The 25960-nt window shown below is 36.8% G+C and overlaps 2 protein-coding genes across 3 annotated transcripts in view; both read right to left on the reverse strand.

Annotated features, from left to right (window-relative positions):
• Positions 1-25960, reverse strand: part of SLC49A4 (solute carrier family 49 member 4) — a 95906-nt gene that overhangs the window by 50740 nt on the left and 19206 nt on the right. For both annotated transcript variants that reach the window (XM_004278569.4, XM_049710444.1), the window contains exons 3-4: positions 16296-16561; positions 4796-4925 (exon numbers count right to left, since the gene is read on the reverse strand). In XM_004278569.4, coding sequence (XP_004278617.1) covers positions 4796-4925; positions 16296-16561 — 396 coding nt within the window. The remainder of the gene's footprint in view (positions 1-4795; positions 4926-16295; positions 16562-25960) is intronic.
• DTX3L (deltex E3 ubiquitin ligase 3L) overlaps positions 11816-25960 on the reverse strand; it is a 171987-nt gene continuing 157842 nt past the window's right edge. The window contains exon 6 of the transcript XR_007477619.1: positions 11816-12015. The gene's annotated coding sequence lies outside the window, so the exon portion shown is untranslated. The remainder of the gene's footprint in view (positions 12016-25960) is intronic.

Genomic DNA, 25960 nt, shown 5'->3' on the forward strand with positions numbered 1-25960 from the left:
TATAGACAAGTGCAGGCATTTTTTTTAGAGCAATTTGGCAATACTTGGCAAATTAAGCTTAAAGTAGCTTATGACCCAGCAATCTTGTGGGGTCTGTTTTCCAAAGAATTCTTAGGTCTATGGTGATGTGCAGGATGTCACTGCAGTGTTATCTGTGGTGACAATGAGTTGGAGGCAATCTGAGTACACAATGGAAGTGGGTATACAAAACGCAATGGTTTCATACCATGGAGTACAAAGAACTAGGTATACACATAGCACAGGGACACATCTTGAAAACAGAGCACTAATGTCACAAAATGAAAGCTATCCAGGTATCATGTGCCTCCTGATGGAAGAAAGTAGCATCACCCATGAAGTGGTCTTGTAAAATCAAAACCCAAACCAAAACCTGAATCAGAACATAGCTCTAGCTAACAATTTATAGGAAATACAAAGGGCAGAGGAACTTGGCAAAGTACTACAAAGAGGCAATCAACAAAATCCAGATCTTGGAGACAAGAGAGCTGGTTCCTCAACAAATAAATTACAAGGGAAAGAGAGAGATGGAAAGGAAACCTACAAATTATAAGGCATTTGAGCCAACTGCAATGCGTGGACCTAATCTAGATCCTGATTCAAACAAATTGTTAAAAAAAAAACCCCAAAACTTATGACATTTATGAGACAGTTGGAAATTGAAACACTGATTTGACAGTAGCAAACTACTGCTAAGACGTTTTTAGTGTGACAGTGGTACCATATTTATGTTAAAAAGAGTCCCTATCTTTTTAACATATACAAATTGAAATGTTTATGGGTGAAACGATTTGTCATTTGGGATTTGCTTCATAATACAGGAAGGGGAGAAGTGGGTACAGTACAAATGAAACAATATCAGTCATAAATTGGTAACTGTTGATATTGGGTTATGGGGTTACAGATGTTATACTACTCTACCTTTGTATTTCCAAAATGAAAAGTAATTTTAAAAACCACGTAGTGTTTAGTGAAAAAACGTCAAAACCAAATGAAATACATGATGTGCCATCATTTAGATAAATTAAACAGAGAGGCACATACAAAACAACACACATGTCGCAGAGCACAAAGAGATACACGTCAAATGCGTTTGAGAGGTATCCTAGGTAGGGAGAAGGGAATGGGAGTGAGAAATATAAATAAAAGAATGAATGAATAAACGTGTTCATGTATCCTATTCATGTATCCTGAAGTAAGGAACACGTTCAACTCAACTCTCCACTCTTGAAGTCTAAAAGGCAAAGACAACCACCACCATCATCAAACATTAAACTGATACATAAAGGGAGAAAAATGTTTACATTAGGTTACACAGGTTAAACGCACGTTAAGTGATGGGAATCATATGGACAGTAAATAAATAATTGTGGTGGAACCTTTGGAGCATAACCACTGATTTTTTTTTCTGCCCAGACAATGGAATTAGCATCTAGAGAAGCAGTTATTCTGATTAATCCAGGAAGTAATGATATCAGGAGTTCTTTGAAGGACCAGGGAAAATTACACAGGTAGGTTAGGGGAATGGAGCGTGGCAGGCCCAAAGAAGTCCCCTGGAAAGCCCAAAGTAGAAGCAGGCAATCCTGCACAGTAAACGAATGAATGTGGGAAGAGACAAAGGAATGTTAGGCATTAGTGTAAAGGGTTTTTAATAGAGAAGAAAGATCTTATACTCTATAGTTTGAACAGAGAATAAAGATCTTGACTATAGGGTAATTAGAAGCAAACACAGGGTATATTGTGGTCAAAGGGATCATTTTAAGTTGTTTTTTCCTTGTCAGAACAATCTTTTACATAACTCCTTACCTTAAAACCCTACAGTTACTCCTCATTTCCCACAGAATAGTCCAAAATTATTAGTATGGCGTAATCTGACCCTAACCTACCTCTCTAGCCTTACCTATTGCTCTCTAACCTCTAGCTCTGCATGGAGAAAAATTTAGTTAAATAGCATCTTAAAAAAAAAAAAGTATCATTTTAACTCTCATCTTACAAATATGTTCTACTGATCACAATTCAATAGAACTAATATGATTTTCTTGCCTATTATGTGGAAGGCAATTTACTAGCTGCTACAGAGATGTTGTTTTCAAAAACTTTTTACTGTACTCCAGAATGAGAAATATTCTACCTACCAATATTCAGTGCATAAATACTGAAACAAAAGTATCACAAAAATATGTATCATTACTATAGGAGATGCAATAATATTTTCGATTCTTTTTTATTCCATTCTACTTTTTTTAATCAAAAAAAGGTGGTCAACCCTCTAAATTGGTTGGCTATGAATCAAAGTTTGAAAAACAATGTTACATAGCTATGCTGTCTAACATGGTAGCCACTAGTCAAATGTGGCTAGTGAGCACTTGAAATGTGACTAGTGCAAGTAAAGAACTAATTTTTAATTTTACTTCATTTTAATTAATTAAAATCCAATTTAAAAACAGAAACAGTGAAAAGTATTTTTCCATTAAACACAACTTTATTGTTTTGGCAGAAGTACATTTCACTTTAACTGCTGCATTGGGTAAGATATTACTGTAGTGTGCACGTGGTAGCATATGTTGTTTCTAGTATTATAACCTGTCACTGATCTTCTTGGTGTCAATGAACTAACTCAGTTCTAATTATTTTTTACACACTGATATAACATTGTAATTTGCTTATGAATATTTTATGCAGGAAGAAAACTACGAGATGAAGTATGACGCAAATTTCACAATAAATGCTAGATGCAACTTATTGCAGCAGAGTAAAATTGATGTCTGTTATGGAAAAAAATTTTTAGGATAATTAAGTGGATAATATTAAGGGACATGTTCAACAATTACACAATAAATTTTATAAGAAGTTTCTTCTTAAAGTCAAAAAAGAATCAAGAAGATTAGTTGTCTGAAATCTAAATTAAATGTTCAACAAACATTTTTAAACAATTTTTAACAGATCTGAGCTTATACTTTTGGTCAGCTATAAAATGGTTTGGATTCCTGCACAAGAAGAAAAAGATTTTTAGATGGAGAGATGGTAAAATAAATTGTTCTTTTAGCTATGGAAGTTTTGTTTAAAATTATGAAGAGAAAAAAATGTATTCTATGGAAGTGAAAGATCTTCAATTAAGCCCCAAACAATTGCCTGTAGAATATAAGACCTTTCAAATAATATCAAAGATGTATTGATTCAAAATTTGAAAAACTGCAGGTAGTTATTTTTAACTTTAGATAAATAGTGTAATATGGGAGACACTGCTCAATGAAAACTGTTTTAATTGTAAATTTAATGAAATCTAAATGCAGACCATTTAGATTTCTAATGCAAATGTAGCATCTAAATTGAGATGTGCTGTAAGTATAAAATACACACTGGATTTAAAAGATTTTCTATGAATAAAAAAAATGTAAAGTATCTCATTAATAATTCTGAATAGTGATTACATGTTGAAATAATACTTGAGATATATTGAGTTAAATAAAATATGCTATTAAAATTAATTTTACCTGTTTCTTTCTACTTTTTTAAAATAAGGCTACTAGAAGATTTAAAATTACACATGTGGCTCCCATTATATTCCTATCAGACATTATTAATATATAGGATACAAAGACAGTTCTTGACCACAAGGAACTTACCATCTGGTGGGAGAGGAAGACTAGAAAAGAAAGAACTAACTAGGGAGAGTTGTTGATGAATCAATAAAAACTCATCACAACTAACTGGAGAAAAAAATCCAAAACATAAGTTCTAGTGGCCCAATTACAAATCATAATCATCAGAAATGGTCTATATATGCAAAGAATCAAATTCAGTACTGGGCCTTCAAGTATTTGAAGCCTTCAAGTGTAGAATTTAATCGAATTACATTTAAGTTGTACCAATAAAATAAAGTAAAATTAGAAATTAAGTTTCTCAAAATATGATCCCACTGGAGGTTCAAGATGATTTTAGGTGATATGTATATAAACATTATTTACTTTATTCACTTTGTATTAAATAGCACTTGTTTATTTTAATGTGTATCAAGAAATACATAATGAATAAAAATAATTTGCATATTAGGAAAAATATAATAAACACATAAAACACATGATTTCACAGATACTATTATATGATGTTTCCTTATAAAAGAAACTTATTTAAACAAAAGGTTTGATTTTTTAAATATGGGTGGTATATAGAGAAGGCAAAAACTATAGAGGTTTTTGCTTTGGGCAATTTTAATTGTTTTATTTTATTTTATTTTTGTTTCTATTTTATTTTATTTAATTTTTAAACATCTTTATTGGAGTATAATTGCTTTACAATGCTGTGTTAGTTTCTGCTGTATAACAAAGTGAATCAGCTATACATATACATATATCCCCATATCTCCTCCTTCTTGCATCTCCCTCCCACCCTCCCTATCCCACCCCTCTACGGGGACACAAAGCACCAAGCTGATCTCCCTGTGCTATGCAGCTGCTTCCCACTAGCTATCTATTTTACATTTGGTACTGTATATATGTTAGTGCCACTCTCTCACTTCATCCTAGATTATCCTTCCCCCTCCCGGTGTCCTCAAGTCCATTCTCTACATCTGCATCTTTATTCCTGTCCTGGGCAATTTTTAAAGATAGATTTCTGATAAGAAATCTCTCTAAAATATTTAACCAATATTTTATCAATTATTTACAACCTGATTAGTAGGTTGTTGAAAAACTACTATCTAAAATTATCTTAGAGAAATGTGGAATTATCTTCAAGGTGCTAGTCAAAACCAGTAAGTGATTTTAAGTATATTTACCTTAATAATCTACAAAAGCTCCGCCGATAACTCAGCCGCTGGCTAGCTGCAGCAACACTGGGAGGAAGAGGAGGTCGTGGTGGGAAATAAGCTAGAGTTGCAGAAAATAGTAAGCAGACAACTCCAAACTCTGAAAAAAAAAAGTAAAATGTTAATCAGACAACACAAAAAGTTCAGTATCTCAAGTATCTATCTAACAAATATTTATTGCGCATCATTGAAGCTTTAGATATATAAAGATAAGCAAAATATACTACTTGCCTAGCCAAAATAGCTCAGTATTGTGAGAAAGACTGATACATAAAAATGTAACTTTTAGCAGGTAAGAAGTCATAAGGAAATAAGTATGGTAGACTTATGGTATAGTACACTACACAGAAAGAGGACTGAGGCAGTAAACAAATGTTACTCTGGAGGAAACACCTTAAAAACCAACAGTACTATCTATAACAGAGATCTTTAAACAGGTCTAGGATGACTGTCTAATAAGCATGGTCCTAAGAAATAAAGAATATAATAGAAAATTGCTAAGAACAGAATAGGAGAAGGTTTGTTTGACCAATGACAGGATATTCTGATGCACTGTGTAGGACAGACTCAATTTATAGGCTACATGGGAAATCGGAACAAAACAGGAAAGCATCCAAAAAAGAAAAAAAAAAAGAAAGAAAGAAACCAGGAGACAGCAAAATTTAACAAACACAAGACTAGCTAATGTAGGCTATTAAACAATCAGAAGTAAAATGAACATCTGAACAATCTTAGTTTGGCACCATTACAGAAGGAAAGGTTCCTAGGAGTCCTGATCATTCCCTCCAGAGTTCTGGCACATGGAAACTCCAGCTTTTAACTGTGCCCAATTTAGTAGAAAAGCATGACTCTAGTAGAAAAGTCAGGAAGCCTTGGAGTATAGACCTATCCATGCCATTAATTAACTTATAAATTGAATGAATCCCTTACTCTTTCTGGGCCAATAAACGGATTAAGTGATTTCTAGAGATCCTTTCAGTAGGATAATTCTAATTCTAGGGCTATATTCTTAGCAAAAGGTACAATATTTCTATAAGACACTTAACCACAGATAATGTCTTTATTCTTTGACAATCTGAGGAACAACAAGAAGTAAATGAATTGCTTTCATTTACAGTCCTTTTAATTATTCGTAACAATGAATGAGCATCTTCCATATGCTTATTGGCCATTTGTATTTCTTCTGGATTGCCTTGTTTGTATTCTTTGCCCATCTTACTACTGGCATTTTTGTAAACAGCTTCACTGAGATATAATTCGTGTGACATATAATTCACACATTAAAGTGCATAATTCAATGAATTTTACAACCATCACCACAATTAAAAAATTTTTTCATCATCCCCCAAAGAAACTCTGTATCCATTACTCCACAAATTTCCTAGCCCAGGCAACCATTAATCTGCTTTCAATCTCTATGGATTTGAGTACTATGGACATTTCTAATAAATGGAATCATATAATATGTAGTCTTTTGTGACTGGCTTCTTTAACTTAATGTTTTCAAGATTCACCCATGTTGGAGCAGTACTTTATTTTTTGCCAAATAATATTCCACTGAATGGATATACCACATTTTTAAATACACTTAGTTAACAGACATTTAGATTGTTTCTACTTTGGGGCTATTATGAATAACGCTACTACAAATATTTGCGTGCAAATTTCTGCATGGATGTATGTTTTCATCTCACTTAGGCATATACCTGGAAACGGAATTGGTGGGTCATATGGCAATCTATGTTTAACATTTTGAGGAACTGCCAACCTGTTTCCAAAGAGGCTGTATCATTTTATATTACTACCGGCAAAGTACGAGGGTTCCGATTTCTCCACTTTCTCATCAACACTTGTTATCTTCCATTTTATTGATTATAGTCACCCTACTGGGTTGAAGTTTAACTCATTATGGTTTTGATTTACATTACCCTAATGAATAATGACAATGAGCAACTTTTCATGTGCTTCTTGGCCATTTGTGTATCTTCTTTGGAGAAATCTCTAATAGAGTCCTTTGCCCATCTTTTAATTGAATTGTTTGTCTTTTTGTTGTTGAATTGTAAGAATTTAAAAAAATATTCTGGATACAAGTTCCTTATCAGATATATGATTTGCAATTATTTTCTCCCATTCTATGGGTTGTCTTTTCACTTTGTTGATGGTGTATTTTGAAGCACAAGATTTTAATTTTAATGAAATCCTAGTTTTCTATTTTTCTTTTGCCATTTGTGCCATTTATCCTTTATAAAAAGGCTTCGCCTAACCCAAGGTCATGAAGGTTTACTCCTATGTTTTCTTCTAAGAGTTTATATAGTTTTAGTTCTCACATTTAGGTTTATGACCTATTTTGAATTAATTTTTATGTATGGGGTAAGGAAGGGATTCAAATTGATTCTTTTGCATGTGCATATCCAGTTATTCCAATACCACTTGTTGAAAAGCCTATTCTTTCCCCATTGAATTGTCTTGTCACTGTTGTCAAAAGTCAATTGACTATAAATGTAATGGTTTATTTTTTGGAATCTCACTTTTGTTGATTTATATGTCTATCATTATGCCAGTACCATGCTGTCTTGATCAGTGTAGCTTTGTAGTAAGCTTTGAAACTGGAAATTGTGAGTTCTCCAACTTTGTTCCTTTTTAAGGTTGTTTTGGCTATTCTGAGTCCCTTGCATTTCCATACAGATTTTAAGATCAGCTTGCCAATTTCTGCAACAAAGGCAGCTGAATATTAATTGAGATTGCACTGAATTTGTAGATAAATGTGGGGAGTATTATCACCTTCATAATATTAAAACTTCTAATACATGAACAGGATGTCTTTCCATTTCTTTAGGTCTTCTTTAGTTTCTTTCAATAGTGCTCTATAGTCTTCAGAGTGCCAGTTTTACACTTATATTGTTAATTTTATTCCTAAATATTTTATTCTTTTTGAGGCTATTGCAAATGCACTGTTTTCCTAATTACATGTTTGGATTGTTCATTGCAAATGTGTAGAAATACAGTTGATTTTTATATATTAATCTTGCACCCTAAAACTTGTTTTTTTAGATCTAATAGTTTTATTCTAGCTTACAGAGGATTTTCTATATTCAAGATCACGTCATTTTCAAGAGACAGCTTTACATCCTTCTTTCTGATATAGATGCCTTTTACTTATTTTTCTTACTCAGTCATCCTGGTTAGAATCTCCAACACAATGTTAAGTAGACATGGCAAGAGTGGACACCCTTGTCTTGTTCCTGATCTCAAAAGGGGATGCATTCAGTCTCTGACCATTAAATATGATATTATCTATGGGTTTCTTGTAGATGCCGTAATATTATTAGGTTGAGGGAGCTCCTGTCTATTTCTAATCTGTTGGGTGCTTTTATCTTGAAATGGTACTGGATTTCCCAAATGCTTTTGTTTTTCATCTGTTAAGATGATCACATAGTTTTTCTCCTTCATTCTATTGATTTAACATATTACATTAGCTGAAGTTTGAACGTTAAACCAAATTGCATTCCAGGAATAAATCCCATTTGCTGGTGGTGTATAATCCTTATTATTTTACTGGATTTGGTTTGCTAGTATTTTGTTGAGAACCTGTGGGCCTATATATATTGGTCAAAAGTTTACTTATGACGTCTTTGTCTGAAATAATTTTAGTTTAAGAGTCATTAATCTCTTAAGATCATGATTCTAAGCAAAATATTTTTTAATGGAATGAAGGGTCATGGGACATTATCTCAGGGAGGCAAACTGGAAAATACAAAAGCACTGAAGCAATAGCTGGAAGCTTTGAGTAGGGGTTTCTGCTTGACTGCATGGGAACCATAAGGCAGAGGATGTAGAGCATTAATACATGCCTAAAATCCAGTCATTTAAAAGATATAATGATTTCTTAAGCTTTCAATAAAAAGAATGGTATAACAAATTTATATATAAAATTTATATATATTTATTTATATAAATTATAAATATATATACATTTATAAATTTTAATTTAAATAAAATTTATGTTTTACCTACTTTCAGTTTTATTTACTTAGTTACTTTTACATTTCAACTTCTTTCTTTAAAAGGAGTGAGCTGTCGAGCAGAAGTAAGAAGAACTACAATCCTGCAGCCTGTGGAACAAAAACCACATTCACAGAAAGACAGACAAGATGAAAAGGCAGAGGGCTATGTACCAGATGAAGGAACAAGATAAAACCCCAGAAAAACAACTAAATGAAGTGGAGATAGGCAACCTTCCAGAAAAAGATTTCAGAATGATAGTGAAGATGATCCAGGACCTCGGAAAAAGAATGGAAGCAAAGATCGAGAAGATGCAAGAAATGTTTAACAAAGACCTAGAAGAATTACAGAACAAGCACCTAAAAGAATTAAAGAACAAACAAACAGAGATGAACAATAGAACAACTGAAATGAAAACTATACAAGGAATCAACAGCAGAATAACTGACGCAGAAGAACGGATAAGTGACCTGGAAGAGAGCATGGTGGAATTCACTGCTGCAGAACAGAATAAGGAAAAAAGAATGAAAAGAAATGAAGACAACCTAAGAGACCTCTGGGACAACGTTAAATACAACAACATTTGCATTATAGGGGTCTCAGAAGGAGAAGAGAGAGAGAAAGGACCTGAGAAAATATTTGAAGAGATTATAGTCGAAAACTTCGCTAACATGGGAAAAGAAATAGCCACTCAAGTCCAGGAAGCGCAGAGAGCCCCAACAGGATAAACCCAAGGAGATACACGCCGAGACACACAGTAATCAAATTGGCAAAAGTTAAAGACAAAGAAAAATTATTGAAAGCAGCAAGGGAAAAATGACAAATTACAAGGGAACTCCCATAAGGTTAACAGCTGATTTCTCAGCAGAAACTCTACAAACCAGAAGAGAGTGGCATAATATACTTAAAGTGATGAAAGGGAAGAACCAACAACCAAGATTACTCTACCCAGCAAGGAGATCATTCAGATTCGATGGAGAAATCAAAAGCTTTACAGACAAGCAAAAGCTAAGAGACTTCAGCACCACCAAACCAGCTCTACAACAAATGCTAAAGGAACTGCTCTAAGTGGGAAACACAAGAGGAGAAAAGGACCTACTAAAACAAACCCAAAACAATTAAGAAAATGGTAACAGGAACATACATATCGATAATTACCTTAAACGTGAATGGATTAGATGCTCCAACCAAAAGACACAGGCTTGCTGAATGGATACAAAAACAAGACCCATATATATGCTGCCTACAAGAGACCCACTTCAGACCTAGGGACACATACAGACTGAAAGTGAGGGGATCAAAAAAGATATTCCATGCAACTGGAAATCAAAAGAAAGCTGGAGTAGCAATACTCATATCAGATAAAATAGACTTAAAAAAAAAGAATGTTACAAGAGACAAGGAAGGACACTCCATAATGTTCAAGGGATCAATCCAAGAAGAAGATATAACAATTATAAATATATATGCACCCAACATAGGAGCACCTCAATACATAAGGCAACTGCTAACAGCTATAAAAGAGGAAATTGACAGAAACACAATAATAGTGGGGGACTTTAACACCTCACTAACACCAATGGACAGATCATCCAAACAGAAAAATTAATAAGGAAACACAAGCTTTAAATGACACAATAGACCATGTAGATTTAATTGATATTTATAGGACATTCCATCCAAAAACAGCAGATTACACTTTCTTCTCAAGTGCGCATGGAACATTCTCCAGGATAGATCACATCTTGGGTCACAAATCAAGCCTCAGTAAACTTAAGAAAATTGAAATCATATCAAGCATCTTTTCTGACCACAACGCTATGATATTAGAAATGAATTACAGGGAAAAAAACGTAAAAAACACAAAACACATGGATGTTAAACAATACATTACTAAATAGCCAAGAGATCACTGAAGAAATCAAAGAGGAAATCAAAAAATACCTAGAGACAAATGACAATGAAAACACGACGATCCAAAACCTATGGGATGCAGCAAAAGCAGTTCTAAGAGGGAAGTTTATAGCTATACAAGTCTACCTCAAGAGACAAGAAAAATCTCAAATAATCTCACATTACACCTAGAGTAACTAGAGAAAGAAGAACGAACAAAACCCAAAGTTAGCAGAAGAAAAGAAATCATAAAGATCAGAGCAGAAATAAATGAAATAGAAACAAAGAAAACAATAGCAAAGATCAATAAAACTAAATGCTGGTTCTTTGAGAAGATAAACAAAATTGATAAACCTTTAGCCAGACTCATCAAGAAAAAGGGAGAGGACTCAAATCAATAAAATTAGAAGTGAAGAAGGAGAAGTCACAACAGACACCACAGAAATACAAAGCATCCTAAGAGACTACTATGCCAATAAACTCTATGCCAATAAAATGGACAACCTGGAAGAAATGGACAAATTCTTAGAATGGTATAACCTTCCAATACTGAACAAGGAAGAAAGAGAAACTATGAACAGACCAATCACAAGTAATGAAATTGCAACTGTGATTAAAAATCTTCCAACAAACAAAAGTCCAGGACCAGATGGCTTCACAGGTGAATTCTATCAAACATTTAGAGAAGAGCTAACACCCATCCTTCTCAAATTCTTCCAAAAAATTGCACAGGAAGGAACATTCCCAAACTAATTCTATGAGGCCACCATCACCCTGATACCAAAACCAGACAAAGATACTACAAAAAAAGAAAATGACACACCAGTATCACTGATGAATATAGATGTAAAAATCCTCAACAAAATACTAGCAAACAGAATCCAACAACACATTAAAAGGATAATACACCATGATCAAGTGGGATTTATCCCAGGGATGCAAGGATTCTTCAATATAAGCAAATCAGTGTGATACACCATATTAACAAATTGAAGAATAAAAACCATATTATCATTTCAATAGATGCAGAAAAAGCTTTTGACAAAATTCAACACCCATTTATGATAAAAACTCTCCAGAGGGCTTCCCTGGTGGCGCAGTGGTTGAGAGTCCGCCTGCCGATGCAGGGGACACGGGTTCGTGCCCCGGTCTGGGAAGATCCCACATGTCACGGAGCGGCTGGGCCTGTGAGCCATGGCCGCTGAGCCTGCGCGTCCGGAGCCTGTGCTCCGCAACGGGAGAGGCCACAACAGTGAGAGGCCCGCGTACCGCAAAAAAAAAAAAAAAAAAAAACTCTCCAGAAAGTGGGCACAGAGGGAACCTACTTCAACATAATAAAGGCCATATATGACAAACCCACAGCAAACATCATTCTCAATGGTGAAAAACTGAAAGCATTTCCTTTAATATCAGGAACAAGACAAGGATGTCCACTCTCACCACTATTATTCAACATAGTTTTGGAAGTCCTAGCCATGGCAATCAGAGAAGAAAAAGAAATAAAAGGAATACAAATTGGAAAAGAAGAAGTCAAACTGTCACTGTTTGCAGATGACATGATAGTATACACAGAGAATCCTAAAGATGCCACCAGAAAACTACTAGGGCCAATCAATGAATATGGTAAAGTTGCAGGATACAAAATTAATGCACAGAAATCTCTTGCATTCCTATACACTAATGATGAAAAATCTGAAAGAGAAATTAAGGAAACACTGCCATTTACCACTGCAACAAAAAGAATAAAATACCTAGGAATAAACCTACCTAGGGAGACAAAAGACCTGTATGCAGAAAACTATAAGACACTGATGAAAGAAATTAAAGGTGATACAAACAGTTGGAGAGATATACCATGTTCTTGGATTGGAAGAATCAATATTGTGAAAATGACTACACTACACAAAGCAATCTACAGATTCAATGCAATCCTTGTCAAATTACCAATGGCATTTTTTACAGAACTAGAAAAACAAATCTTAAAATTTGTATGGAAACACAAAAGACCCCGAATAGCCAAAGCAGTCTTGAGGGAAAGATACGGAGCTGGAGGAATCAGACTCCCTGACTTCAGACTATATTACAAGGCTACAGTAATCAAGACAATATGGTACTGGCACAAAAACAGAAACATAGATCAATGGAACAAGATAGAAAGCCCAGAGATAAACCCACGCACCTATGGTCACCTAATCTATGACAAAGGAGGCAAGGATATACAATGGAGAAAAGACAGCCTCTTCAATAAGTGGTGCTGGGAAAACTGGACAGCTACAGGTAAAAGAATGAAATTAGAACACTCCCTAACACCATACACAAAAATAAACTCAAAATGGATTAAAGACCTAAATGTAAGACTAGAAACTATAAAACTCTTAAAGGAAAACATAGGAAGAACACTCTTTGACATAACTCACAGCAACATCTTTTTTGATCCAACTCCTAGAGTAATAGAAATAAAAACAAAAATAAACAAATGGGACCTAATGAAACTTAAAAGCTTTTGCACAGCAAAGGAAACCATAAACAAGATGAAAAGACAACCCTCAGAATGGGAGAAAATATTTGCAAACGAATCAATGGACAAAGGATTAATCTCCAAAATTTATAAACAGCTCATGCAGCTCAATAGTAAAAAAACAAACAACCCAATCCAAAAATGGGCAGAAGATCTAAATAGACATTTCTCCAAAGAAGACATACAGATGGCCAAGGAGCACATGAAAAGCTGCTCAACATCGCTAATTATTAGAGAAATGCAAATCAAAACTACAATGAGGTATCACCTCACACGGATTAGAATAGGCATCATCAGAAAATCTACAAACAACAAATTCTGGAGTGGGTGTGGGGAAAAGGAACCCTCTTGCACAGTTGGTGGGAATGTAAATTGATACAGCCACTATGGAGAACAGGATGGAGGTTCCTTAAAAACTAAAAATAGTTTTTAGACCATATGACCCAGCAATCCTACTACTGGGCATATATCCAAATAAAACCATAATTCAAAAAGACACATGCACCCCAATGTTCCCTGAAGCACTAGTTACAATAGCCAGGTCATGGAAGCAACCTAAATGCCCATCAACAGACGAATGGATTAAGAAGATGTGGTACATATATACAATGGAATATTACTCAGCCATAAAAAGGAACGAAATTGGGTCATTTGTTGAGATGTGGATGGATCTAGAGACTGTCATACAGAGTGAAGTAAGTCAGAAAGAGAAGAACAAATATCATATATTAACGCATATATGTGGAACCTAGAAAAATGGTACAGATGAACCGGTTTGCAGGGCAGAAATAAAGACACAGAAGTAGAGAACAAACGTATGGACACCAAGGGGGGTAAGCGGTGGCGCGGGGGGTGGGTGTGATGAATTGCGATATTGGGATTGACATGTATACACTGATGTGTATAAAATGGATGACTAATAAGAACCTGCTGTATAAAAAAATAAATGAAATTAAATTTTTAAAAAAAGTCATGCCTTTTCCTATATAATAAAGTGGGAGACTGAAGAGTAATGTAAGCAGAAAATACCAAATTTCCTGCGCATTCTGCAATAACATTGGGTCCCCAAAATAAAACAAAAAAAAAGAAAAGGAGTGAGCTGTATACAGGGGGTTAAATGCTTTATTTACTGCCACCACCTCTAATTTCACTTTTCTTCCCTCCAAATCCTACTGGGTTGGCCAAAATATTCGTTTGGGTTTCTCCATGTTCCAGAAAAACCCAAATGAACTTTTTGGCCAGGCCAATGTTTTGAAATGCAAATTCCATTATAGAACTCTCTAGTGTAAAATTCTCCAGAGTGTGGCCTTGGCCTACAACATGATGAACTTCAAACCCTTTACTTCTGCTTAGAAGGCTTGTGTGGTATGGCTTACCTCTCTGGCTTCATCTATCACCACTCTCATCAGATCTAAGCTACTCTGGGTTTTCAGTTGCTTGAATGCAGCAGGCTCTCCCCGCCATTACTGGGCTTCTCCTCCATGGTTCTCTCTGTCTTTCTAATGTATTCTTCCTTCTGCCCATTATAGTTAGGTAACTCTCATCCATCAGGTTCCAACTTAGATGCTGCAACTCCAGGAAGCTCTACTTGACCACCAAAATCTGGTTAGGTGCTTCTCCTCTGAGCTCTCAAAGCAACTGTAGATCTTTGGTTATAGCCCTTACCACCCTGTTTTACAACTGTTTGTCTGTATCCTTTGGGACACTGTAAGTTCTGTCTGGTCAGGAACCATGTTTACTTCAGGGCCTAGCACACTGACAGATACATAGGAGTTCAAAATATATTTGTTAAATTAATAAGTAAATACATGAACTAATATGAAGTACATCATAATTGGGTCCTTTATCTTTCCAGTCTCATTTTCTGCCACTTGCTACCTACACCCAAACACATATTTACACCACTCTAGTCACAGCAAATTACGTGCAGTTCCCTGGACATACTGAGCTCTCATACCTTCTCTGCCTTCTCACTTGCTGTTCCTTCTATAAGGAACCTTAATCCGCTTGAACATTCAGTCAAGCCTTCCCTGACTCCTCAACTTCTCCCCAAAGCCAAGTCAATTAGGCCTTCTAAGCTCTGTATATCCTTATTTGTATTATAATGATCTCATCAGTGATCTTACCAAATCCCAGTGCTTAGCAAGGTCCTTGATATATAGTAAACACTTATAAAAAGTTTTCTGAATGCAGAAGGAAATAATAAACAGGCACATGGGGAGAGAGGATATATATATATATATATATATATATATATATATATTTTTTTTTTTTTTTTTTTTTTTTTTTTTTTGCGGTACGCGGGCCTCTCACTGTTGTGGCCTCTCCCGTTGTGGAGCACAGGCTCCGGACGCGCAGGCTCAGCGGCCATGGCTCACGGGCCCAGCTGCTCTGCGGCATGTGGGATCCTCCCGGACCGGGGCATGAACCCATGTCCCCTGCATCGGCAGGCAGACTCTCAACCACTGCGCCACCAGGGAAGCCCCAGAGGGGATATATTTAAGGAGATCTAAGAGTGGACTAGGGCTTGACTCTAGAAATAAAGAGAAAGGACCCAGGAGAATATTTTGAAAAGATCAACGTCCCTTATGAATAGACTAAACATACAGAGAGTAGGAAATGAAAAGGATAAATCATGGGTGATACAGGTTTATAAGGTTAGAGAACACGGCCAATGACAGGGAAACTGCAAGGGAGACAATGGGCTTAACACCTACCAACAGATGCTTAACAAATATTTATCATGGATCGTGATGTTCAGCTTTTTATACTGATATCTAGAAAATACACCACAGTGCTTAACTGTAAATGGACAGGAAGAGCAAAGTTAAGAAATAACCTTACATGTAGCAATAATACATTTTAAACTTCATAACTTCCAAGAAAGGGTCAGTTTTCAATAGGCATCTCCATATTACATGAAAGGAAAGCACATGTATGAATATGTATGGATTAGTCCTCTATTTCATAAGAAGCGATCTGGTATACAAAAAGTCGAGTGAAGATGATGGGGATAAAAGACAAAATATAACAGGAAGAAAATAAACTTCAAAATACCTGCATATAATACAGTCTCTATGCGATCTTTAATGTGGGCCCTGCTATTCTCTGAAGCAAGAAGAGGCGCCGTCCCATTGGGAGCTGGAACAACAAGTGGTCCAACTAAAAATGCACATGCTCCCCCAAGATAACTGAGCATTGATGCAATAGCTGTGGCAGTGGCCCGCTCGTCTGCAGAGAACCACGTTGTGGAGAGGAATGGAGCTGCGTTCATTACAGTCGGACCTGCCAATCCATTTAACAGCTGTCCTGCATGGATTAGTCTGCAATCAAACAAATTAAAAGGCTGTGAGGTAGCTGAGACAGGAATCTTCTAGACAAAAAGAAGTTAGCCACACTGCAGTTAACTATGGCAATAAGAATACATATCTGTAAAGACCATGACACACCTGAAATGTAAAGTATGGTGACTCTCTGTGAGGGAGATAAAATACAGCAATAGTCACCCCTTATTCATTTCACAAATATTTACCAAAGCCTCTGATTTGTGTCACATTCCAAACTAAATACTTCCAATAACTTGTTTCATTTGTTATCACAACACTATGTGGAAGCTATTATTATCCCCATTTATTGAGATATGAAAGCTTTGGCTTGGAAAGATAAAGAAACTTGCCCAAGTGCTAACAGGCAAACTAAGATTTAGACCCAGGTTTGACTCCCAAATCCATACTCTATTAGACTGCCACTCACAGAGACCTAGTAAGTGCCGCCAGCCCTCCAAATAACACAGTTCGCTGAGCTCAACATTCCACACCTACTCTGTGCCAGGTGATGGAAATACAAAAAAGAAAGTAATCATTACAGAATCTTCTAATGGAAGAGGAATCAGAGGATCTAGTCTGCACCGAACTAGTTGAATGGCCCTGGGTAATATGTCTTTGTAGGATTCCATTCCTTCTCCTCTAAAATGATGAGATTAGTTTAAATTGAATATTCATGCCTCGAGCATTTGTTAGGTTAAGGTACTATAAACACAGATCACTAGGTCCCTTCCAGTCCCAATCCTCTGACCATGACTTTAATTGTAAGGGTTAGTGAAAAGTAGTTTCTTGCTTCCATTCCAGTTGTTCTCGTGCTCATCCTTCCTCACTATTCTATTCAGTGCTCTATCCTGTTCCCTGCTGAACACGGAACGTGAAAACCCTTTTCCCACATTTCTTCCTCTACCCCCAAAATATACATTCACATTCAAGAGTAGCCTTGAAGGAGAAAAGAAGCCAGAAGTCCAAAAAGCACAGACAAGAATGTGGAACCTAGAAAAATGGTACAGATGAACCGGTTTGCAGGGCAGAAATAGAGACACAGAAGTAGAGAACAAACGTATGGACACCAAGGGGGTAAGCGGTGGCAGACAAGAATGGGAAGTGAGTCAACCTCTTCTACCCTGGAGGTAGAGGAAAGGGAAGGAACAGTGTATGTGACATACACATGATACTAACTACTTTTTCTTTCTGTTCCTTTTGCTTTTCAGTCACCATGTGGGTGCCAAATCCTCTTTTTAACAAGTACCACCTTAAGCTACTTAGAAAAAGTTTTTCAAATGTACAAGGAAATAATAAACAGGCATGTGAGGAGAGGTAGGGCCCTAATGTGGAAGCATAAGTGAGTGGGAAGTGAAATATGTGAATTACATCTGCTCAAATCTTTGTATATGTTGGAAAAGTTATTCGAAGGCAAAATGGCTTCAAGCATCGTTAATATTACTAAATTAAGAAAACCAAAGACATTTAAAATTTTTCTTGCGTAAGGGGGAAGTATTTGCTAGATGACAAACACAATGAAACTGCTTATAAACCAAATACCTCCTCCAAATGCCAGAGGGTCCCCAGCTGTCACACAGAAATTTCATCATAGAAGTATTCTTGAAACACTGTCATTAAGTGGTTTTAATCATGACTCGTGATGGTACAATAATCAAACGACATATGACGGCTCATAAAGGTAACTGCTTTGACATTTAACACCTTTAATGAGGTATTCCTGAAAGACTCATCTCATCTAGAAGGAGAAGGGCTGGAATGAGTAAGATTTATTATGCCTAAAAATGTTAAGCGTAGAAGGAGAACATGGAAGAAACGACCTATTAAAAAAAAAAACCTTGATAAAACAGTATGAATCCTGAAAACTAAGGTATAAAACTCAAATCATTGCCATGGCTTAACTCTTTGCTACTTCTCAGTGAAATCACGAATGACTATTTTCCACGGAGCAAACATAAGTCATAGAACACGTGAGCTTGAGATAAGGTAAGGATCATCCAAGTCCAGTTTACTCAATTCTCAGATCAGAATATTTCTCACTATAACATGTATACCTGCTAAAGTAAGTATCCAGAGCACGTATAGCACTAGGGACATTACAGATGGCTACTAAGTCTAAAAGGTCACCGAACTTGGAAGGCCAACCTAAAACATGAATTATCAAAGTGAAAAATCATAGGGAAAAACAAGCTGTTTTGGCGTTTCAAAATTATTCTAAATTAAATAAGTAAGTGCTTTTTTGCATTAAAGTCATCATAAATAAATGCACTCCTCATAAATGGGCTCAGTAGGAGAACTGGGACCTACAGGATTTTGAGTTACCCTCTGAATTCATGGGAAACCTGGCAGGGAAATCCAGTGCCTGCTCTTCCCAGCATCTTTAAATTTTCCAGATCTTAGTTCTGCTCCTTCTTGCACCTATATCTTAGAGTCCCTCAGGGCCTGACACTTACTAAGTGGTTATAAGCACTGCCGTCTGGTAACCATGGCGTAACACCAATCTGTAATATAAAGATTTTCATGTTTGCCTGACACTGGTTTCTGTCACCTACCATTAACTTACCCTATTTTTCATCTTGTTTATGTTCTCCTTTGCTGTACAAAAGCTTTTAAGTTTCATTAGGTCCCATTTGTTTATTTTTGATTTTATTTCCATTTCTCTAGGAGGTGGGTCATAAAGGATCTTGCTGTGATTTATGTCATAGAGTGGTCTGCCTATGTTTTCCTCTAAGAGTTTGATAGTGTCTGGCCTTACATTTAGGTCTTTAATCCATTTTGAGTTTATTTTTGTGTATGGTGTTAGGGAGTGTTCTAATTTCATCCTTTTACCTGTAGCTGTCCAGTTTTCCCAGCACCACTTATTGAAGAACGTGTCTTTTCTCCATTGTATATTCTTGCCTCCTTTATCAAAAATAAGGTGACCATATGTGCGTGGGTTTATCTCTGGGCTTTCTATCCTGTTCCATTGATCTATATTTCTGTTTTTGTGCCAGTACCATACTGTCTTGATTACTGTAGATTTGTAGTATAGTCTGAATGGGAGAAAATATTTGCAAGTGAAGCAACCGACAAAGGATTAATCTCCAAAATTTACAAGCAGCTCAATATCAAAAAAAACAAACAACCCAATCCAAAAATGGTCAGAAGACCTAAATAGACATTTCTCCAAAGAAGATATACAGATTGCCAACAAACACATGAAAGGATGCTCAACATTACTAATCATTAGAGAAATGCAAATCAAAACTACAATGAGGTATCACCTCACACCAGTCAGAATGGCCATCATCAAAATATCTACAAACAATAAATGCTGGAGAGGGTGTGGAGAAAAGGGAACCCTCTTGCACTGTTGGTGGGAATGTAAATTGATACAGCCACTATGGAGAACAGTATGGAGGTTCCTTAAAAAACTAAAAGTAGAACTACCAAAAAAAAAAAAAATTAAAAAAAAAAAAAGAACTACCATACGACCCAGCAATCCCACTACTGGGCATATACCCTGAGAAAACCATAATTCAAAAAGAGTCATGTACCACAGCGTTTATTGCAGCTCTAGTGACAACAGCCAGGAGATGGAAGCAACCTAAGTGTCCATCAACAGATGAATGGATAAAGAAGATGTGGCACATATATCCAATGGAATATTACTCAGCCATAAAAAGAAACGAAACTGAGTTATTTGTAGTGAGGTGGATGGACCTAGAGTCTGTCATACAGAGTGAAGTAAGTCAGCAAGGGAAAAACAAATACCGTATGCTAACACATATATATGGAATCTAAAAAAAAAAAAAATGGTTCTGAAGAACCAGGGGCAGGACAGGTATAAAGACGCAGATGTAGAGAATGGACTTGAGGACACAGGGAGGGGGAAGGGTAAGCTGGGACAAAGTGAGAGAGTGGCATGGACACATATACACCACCAAATGTAAAATAGCTAGCTAGTGGGAAGCAGCCGCATAGCACAGGGAGATCAGCTCGGTGCTTTGTAACCACCTGGATGGGTAGGGTAGGGTAGGGAGGGTGGGAGGGAGGGAGACGCAAGAGGGAGGAGATATGGGAACATATGTATATGTATAACTGATTCACTTTGTTATAAAGCAGAAACTAACACACCATTGTAAAGCAATTATACTCCAATAAAGATGTTAAAAAAAAATAAAAAGCCTTGGGAAAAAAAAAACTTACCCTATTTTATGAAATTAACTTGTTTGTAAAAATATATTTAAAAATAATTCAGTTATATATATAAAATCTTGTTTTCCCTTTTAATAGTAATGCATAGAGGTTTTTTTTTTTTCTGGAAAAGTACTGGCCCTAAGACATAATAAAATCATACAAACATTACCGTAAATTCTTTAAAATGACAATTAAGGAGAGGAAATAATTATAAATGGTTCAATACAAGTTGTATTATTTAATTCATTTAACAAAGAGGTACTGAGTATTCACTGTGTATTGGGTAGGCACTGTGATAGCAATGGGTACATGGGAATATAAAATTAAAAAGCTAAAGCTTTTTAAGTAGAGTAGCTGAAGAGTAACCTACCAGTACTCTATCAGGAATATAAAGAAAAATAAGGCAATAATTAGGCCTAAGCTTGTGGGGCCTGGGACAAGAGTACTAGTAGAGGTCTCTGCACACCCTCCTTCTCCTCTGACCTCTGGTTCTGATCTATAACATCAGGGGCTTCACATACATGCACATGAACCTCAAGGTCCAACTCCATCCAAGCTCCATCTATCCCCTTCCAAACACCTGCCCCTTAGCTACCCCTTGGGCCTAGGGAGCACACCCCAGGGATGCAGTTCACTCTTGGAGGAACAGACCTGGGAAAGAGGTATGTTGCAGGGATTGCTGGGGTCTTGTGTAGCTTGAAAGTGGTGATGGGCAGGGCAGACACATCTCTTCGGCTCTACAGACTCCTCACCCCATAAGGAATGGCAAAACTGAAGGAAAACCAGAGTGGAACACTCTTAGGCATGGAGTCCAGGACAAGGACCCGGTGGCACTACTGGCAACAACAGTGAGGTACAGAAGAGGGATGGTTTGGAGGGCTGTTAAGGTGGTATAATAGATATAGTTAAGTGAATGACTGGATATAAAGGGGGGTACCCATAACTGTAGAAATGTCCAATAAGTGGTTGACTACAGGTTGCAAGCTAAGGAAAGAGGTCTGAGATGAGAGATATACATTGGGTTTGGGGAACAAACTCTGGAGAATACCATCATTTAAATAGTCAGGGGAAGAGGAGTCTAGAAAGACAATTGAGAAGGAGTAATTATAGAGGCAGAAAAAAAATAAAACAGGAAAGACTGGTGTCATAGTAACTAAGGAGAGAAGGGTTTAGAGAAGATGAAAGTGAGGTACCAATAATTTCAGATCAAACAGAAAGAGGGTTTAACTGAAATGTAACCACTGGATTCGGCAACAAGGAGGTCTTGCATGATCTGAGCAGAAGCAGTTTCAGGAGACTGCTGAGGATGGAAGTTGGATACATGAGAAAATGGAAATTTACAATTAGACTATTCATTCTAATTGTTAAAAACAGATGCCAGAACAAAAATTAGGTATATGAACTTGACAGTATGAAAAGGAAAAACACCCAGCTTACATGAACAGTCTGAACTTAAAAGTCTCTCTGCCTTCACATGCTGAAAGATAAATGCAACTTGTTGTGATTGTCCTAATGCTTTTGAAGCACTCCTGAAGGAAGCTGGCTTTCAGAAACTCATACCGATTGATCTGGGCTGACTGTTAAAAACAACATGGACATATATGCACTACCAAACGTAAAATAGATAGCTAGTGGGAAGCAGCTGCATAGCATAGGGAGATCAGCTCGGTGCTTTGTGACCACCTGGATCAGTGGGACAGGGAGGGTGGAAGCGAGGGAGACGCAAGAGTGAGGAGATATGGGAACATATGTATAACTGATTCACTTTGTTATAAAGCAGAAACTAACACACCATTGTAAAGCAATTATACTCCAGTAAGGATGTAAAAATAAAAAAAAACAAAAAAACAACAACACAGAACAACAAAAGAGGTGTGATTCACAACCTTCCGTTAAGTGAAGTAGATCACATAACTTAACGTTAATTTTTCTGTCATGATTACATGCTTCAGTTTTTTTTGCAAGTAGCAGTTAAGTTCCTTGTGGGTAAGGACCACGGTTTCTAAACTCCCCAGAGTGCCTCCCAGGGTGCGAAGGCAGTGTGGATGCTCTCCAGGATCCAAGTACAGGGAAGTGGGGTCACCGAAATACACAACTAACCTGTGTTGTACAAACCTCACAAGGTTCCACCACATACATCACATCAGTTCCACTTGTAAATTTTAAAAAGCTTCTATTCAGCAATACAAAAAACAAGGTGATTAATATTTGGGAAACAAAACTTTTAGAAAAAGAAAATGAGAGTGGTTAGAGCGAGGCCAAGGCTTTAGCACTGTCTCCAGCACAGTGCACCCGGGGAGGGCAGGCAGAAGTTAGCAGCATGAGGACGTAGTTTTGTCTCCTGGGCAAAAAGCTCTGTAGCAGAAAGGGAGCTCTCTGGAAGCTGACTAGTTAATTCAAGGGGTCTAACTCTTGCTTCCTTGCCTGAAACTTCATGCCTGATGAAGATGGGTATACTCGTATATTCACAGTTAGGAGACTGCAGGTGTCCTGACCTTTGCAGGTCAAGCCCTGACAGACGTGCCAAGGCGCAGGGGTGCTGCTCTCCTTCATCCCAGTCTCCTCTCACTGGTCCCTTAATTGACTCCCTCTCCTTGTCTCCCCCTCCCCACCCAACTTCCTTTTCTTCCCTTCTCCCTTGGGTCTTTTTTCTTTGTCCCTTTTTTTTCTCCTTACATAGCTTCTGCCTACTTCTGAGGCCTAGTTTACACTGTCCCCACAGGCCAGGTGGAAAATAGGGGAATTTCCCTTGTGGGCTGAGAAGAAGATTAGATCAGAGCTTTGGGAGTCTTTCCAGCATCAGCAGAACCAGATGGTAGAGACTAGGAAGTGGGAGCGGCCCACCAGTGTCGGTACTGCTGAGGCTGGCTGGCCCACGGCAGGCATGAGGACACCTAGCATGGCCTGGCCACATCTGCCCCGGCCCTGGGCACGTCAGCCCTCAATTGCTGCCCCTGCCCATGGAGAGGCCAAGGCTCAGGGGCACGTAGTGTGGCATTTCTGCACAGCTGCATTCCTTTTCTTATTATTCAATATACTATAGCTTTTCAAACAAATGCCAATAGCTAAAGTTCAAACTGAAGACCTGTAAGTTCATGTGTTTTCATGTACTTGACATTTTAGCTTGTATTTAATGATATTCTGGTATCCCAACCTTTTGCTTCCTGACATTCTGGAACAAATACCCATGATTCTTAAATTATTTTCTACTTAGAATAATACGATGTTTTAGAATTTGAATTTTTATAGTTGGAAGAGACTTCAAACCTCAGCTAGATAACCCACCCTCTTGATTTTATAGAAAAACCGAGTTCCAGAAAAGCTAATAATACATTTAAAATCACACTTATTTTATAACTTATTTATAACTTTCTTTTCTTCAAAAAGTATTTGTGAGGGGAGTTTCAAAGTCATATAACTAGCTAATGGCTAAACCAGGACTAGAAATCAAAATTAAATGTGATTTCACCAGTCCACAAATTTTTTTTTTTTTTTGCAGTATGCGGGCCTCTCACTGTTGTGGCCTCTCCCGCTGCGGAGCACAGGCTCCGGACACGCAGGTCCAGCGGCCATGGCTCATGGGCCCAGCCGCTCTGCAGCCCGTGTGATCCTCCCGGACCGGGGCACGAACCCGTGTCCCCTGTATCGGCAGGCGGACTCTCAACCACTGAGCCACCAGGGAAGCCCCCTTTTTTTTTTAAGTTTAATTTTTTTTAATACAGCAGGTTCTTATTAGCTATTTATTTATTTATTTATTTATTTGTGGCTGCAATGGGTCTTTGTTGCTCCACATGGGCTTTCTCTAGTTGTGGTGAGCGGGGGTTACTCTTTGTGGCGGTGCACGTGCTGGCATATTTTTATTCTATGCAGAGATGTACTTTATAAACCTTTATTATGACTAGCACTGGGGATAACATTAGAGAGTTGGCTTTTTAGAAACTGAGCAGGTATTTCCTCAGTGTAAATCCAGCATTCTTAACTTAAATTCTATGTATTTTTAATGAGAAATGATTTAGAATAAGAATACTTATCTCTAACACTCAATATGCCAATGGTTCACAAGCTTTCTCCCAATTCCCCATTCCTAATCATCCTGCATGAGAATAAACTCATGTGTTACAGGATTTCCTGGATATTGAAAATGATCTAAAGTGCTAGAAGTTGTTTTCCTTTATTTAGCCCAAAAAGGCAATAAAAAGGGTCAGAGATGCTATGAATTAATTACAGGAAAAAGGAAGTTAGGAAGGGAGAAACAGACTGAAATGGTGAAAAGGAATGAGCTTTCTAAAGATTTTTACCATAGCCTCAGTTTTCTTTTATGAAAACCTACTTCCCTTTTGTACCCTTTAATAATTTTGGCCAATTATGATCCAATTAAAAATATCTACTGCATATCTACTATGGTCAAGGCACCTACAGCAGACACTAAAGGGAATATAAAGATAAGAACTATAGTCTTGGCCTAAAGAAGCTTATAATAATAACATATCAAGTACAGTTACAGAAAGTTCATTAAAAAACACAGTGAAAAGAATATTGGGTTAGATATCAAAAGACTCAGCTTCTAGACTTATCTAAATTTATTAACTGTATAATCTTTGGTGAATCACTTATTCTCTTTCATTTCAATTTCCCCAAACGTACTTTATCTCACAGGATTTTTATTAAGGCCAAATACGATAATCTCTCAGCAAAGCTCGGGAGAAAAATGGACTTAGTCCTGGTCCGAGAGAGACCTTCCTCCCCCCATTTTGTCTCATAACGTTTTTTTTGTCTCATAACTTTTATTTTGTCCTCTTAGTTTAAAAGTATTTTATATATATACTCGTAGTAGAAAAGAAGCCCATAGAGAAGAAAAAGTCCATAAATTCAATGATTCAGTAACTCATATAACCATTCCTGATATTTTGATTTTTCAGTCTTTTTTTCTTTCAGTTTTTTTCCCAATGCATCTCTCAATCAAGACAGGCACAGGTAATCATAGATATCAAATTGAATATACAGTCTTATGCACTAAATCATTTTAACTTTATAGTGTATAATAAGCATTTCTCATTTCATTCTTTATATCATAATTGTTAATAGCTCCACTGATAGTCTATCATACAGATGTACAAAAACTCATTTAACATTTTCCTAATGTTTGTTACTTATTTGTTAATATTAATAATGGTGTTGTGATAACCTTTGTATAAAAATATTTGCCATTTCCAAATTATT

This window comes from Orcinus orca, chromosome 5 (genome assembly GCF_937001465.1).
Source record: "Orcinus orca chromosome 5, mOrcOrc1.1, whole genome shotgun sequence".
Taxonomy (NCBI): domain Eukaryota; kingdom Metazoa; phylum Chordata; class Mammalia; order Artiodactyla; family Delphinidae; genus Orcinus; species Orcinus orca.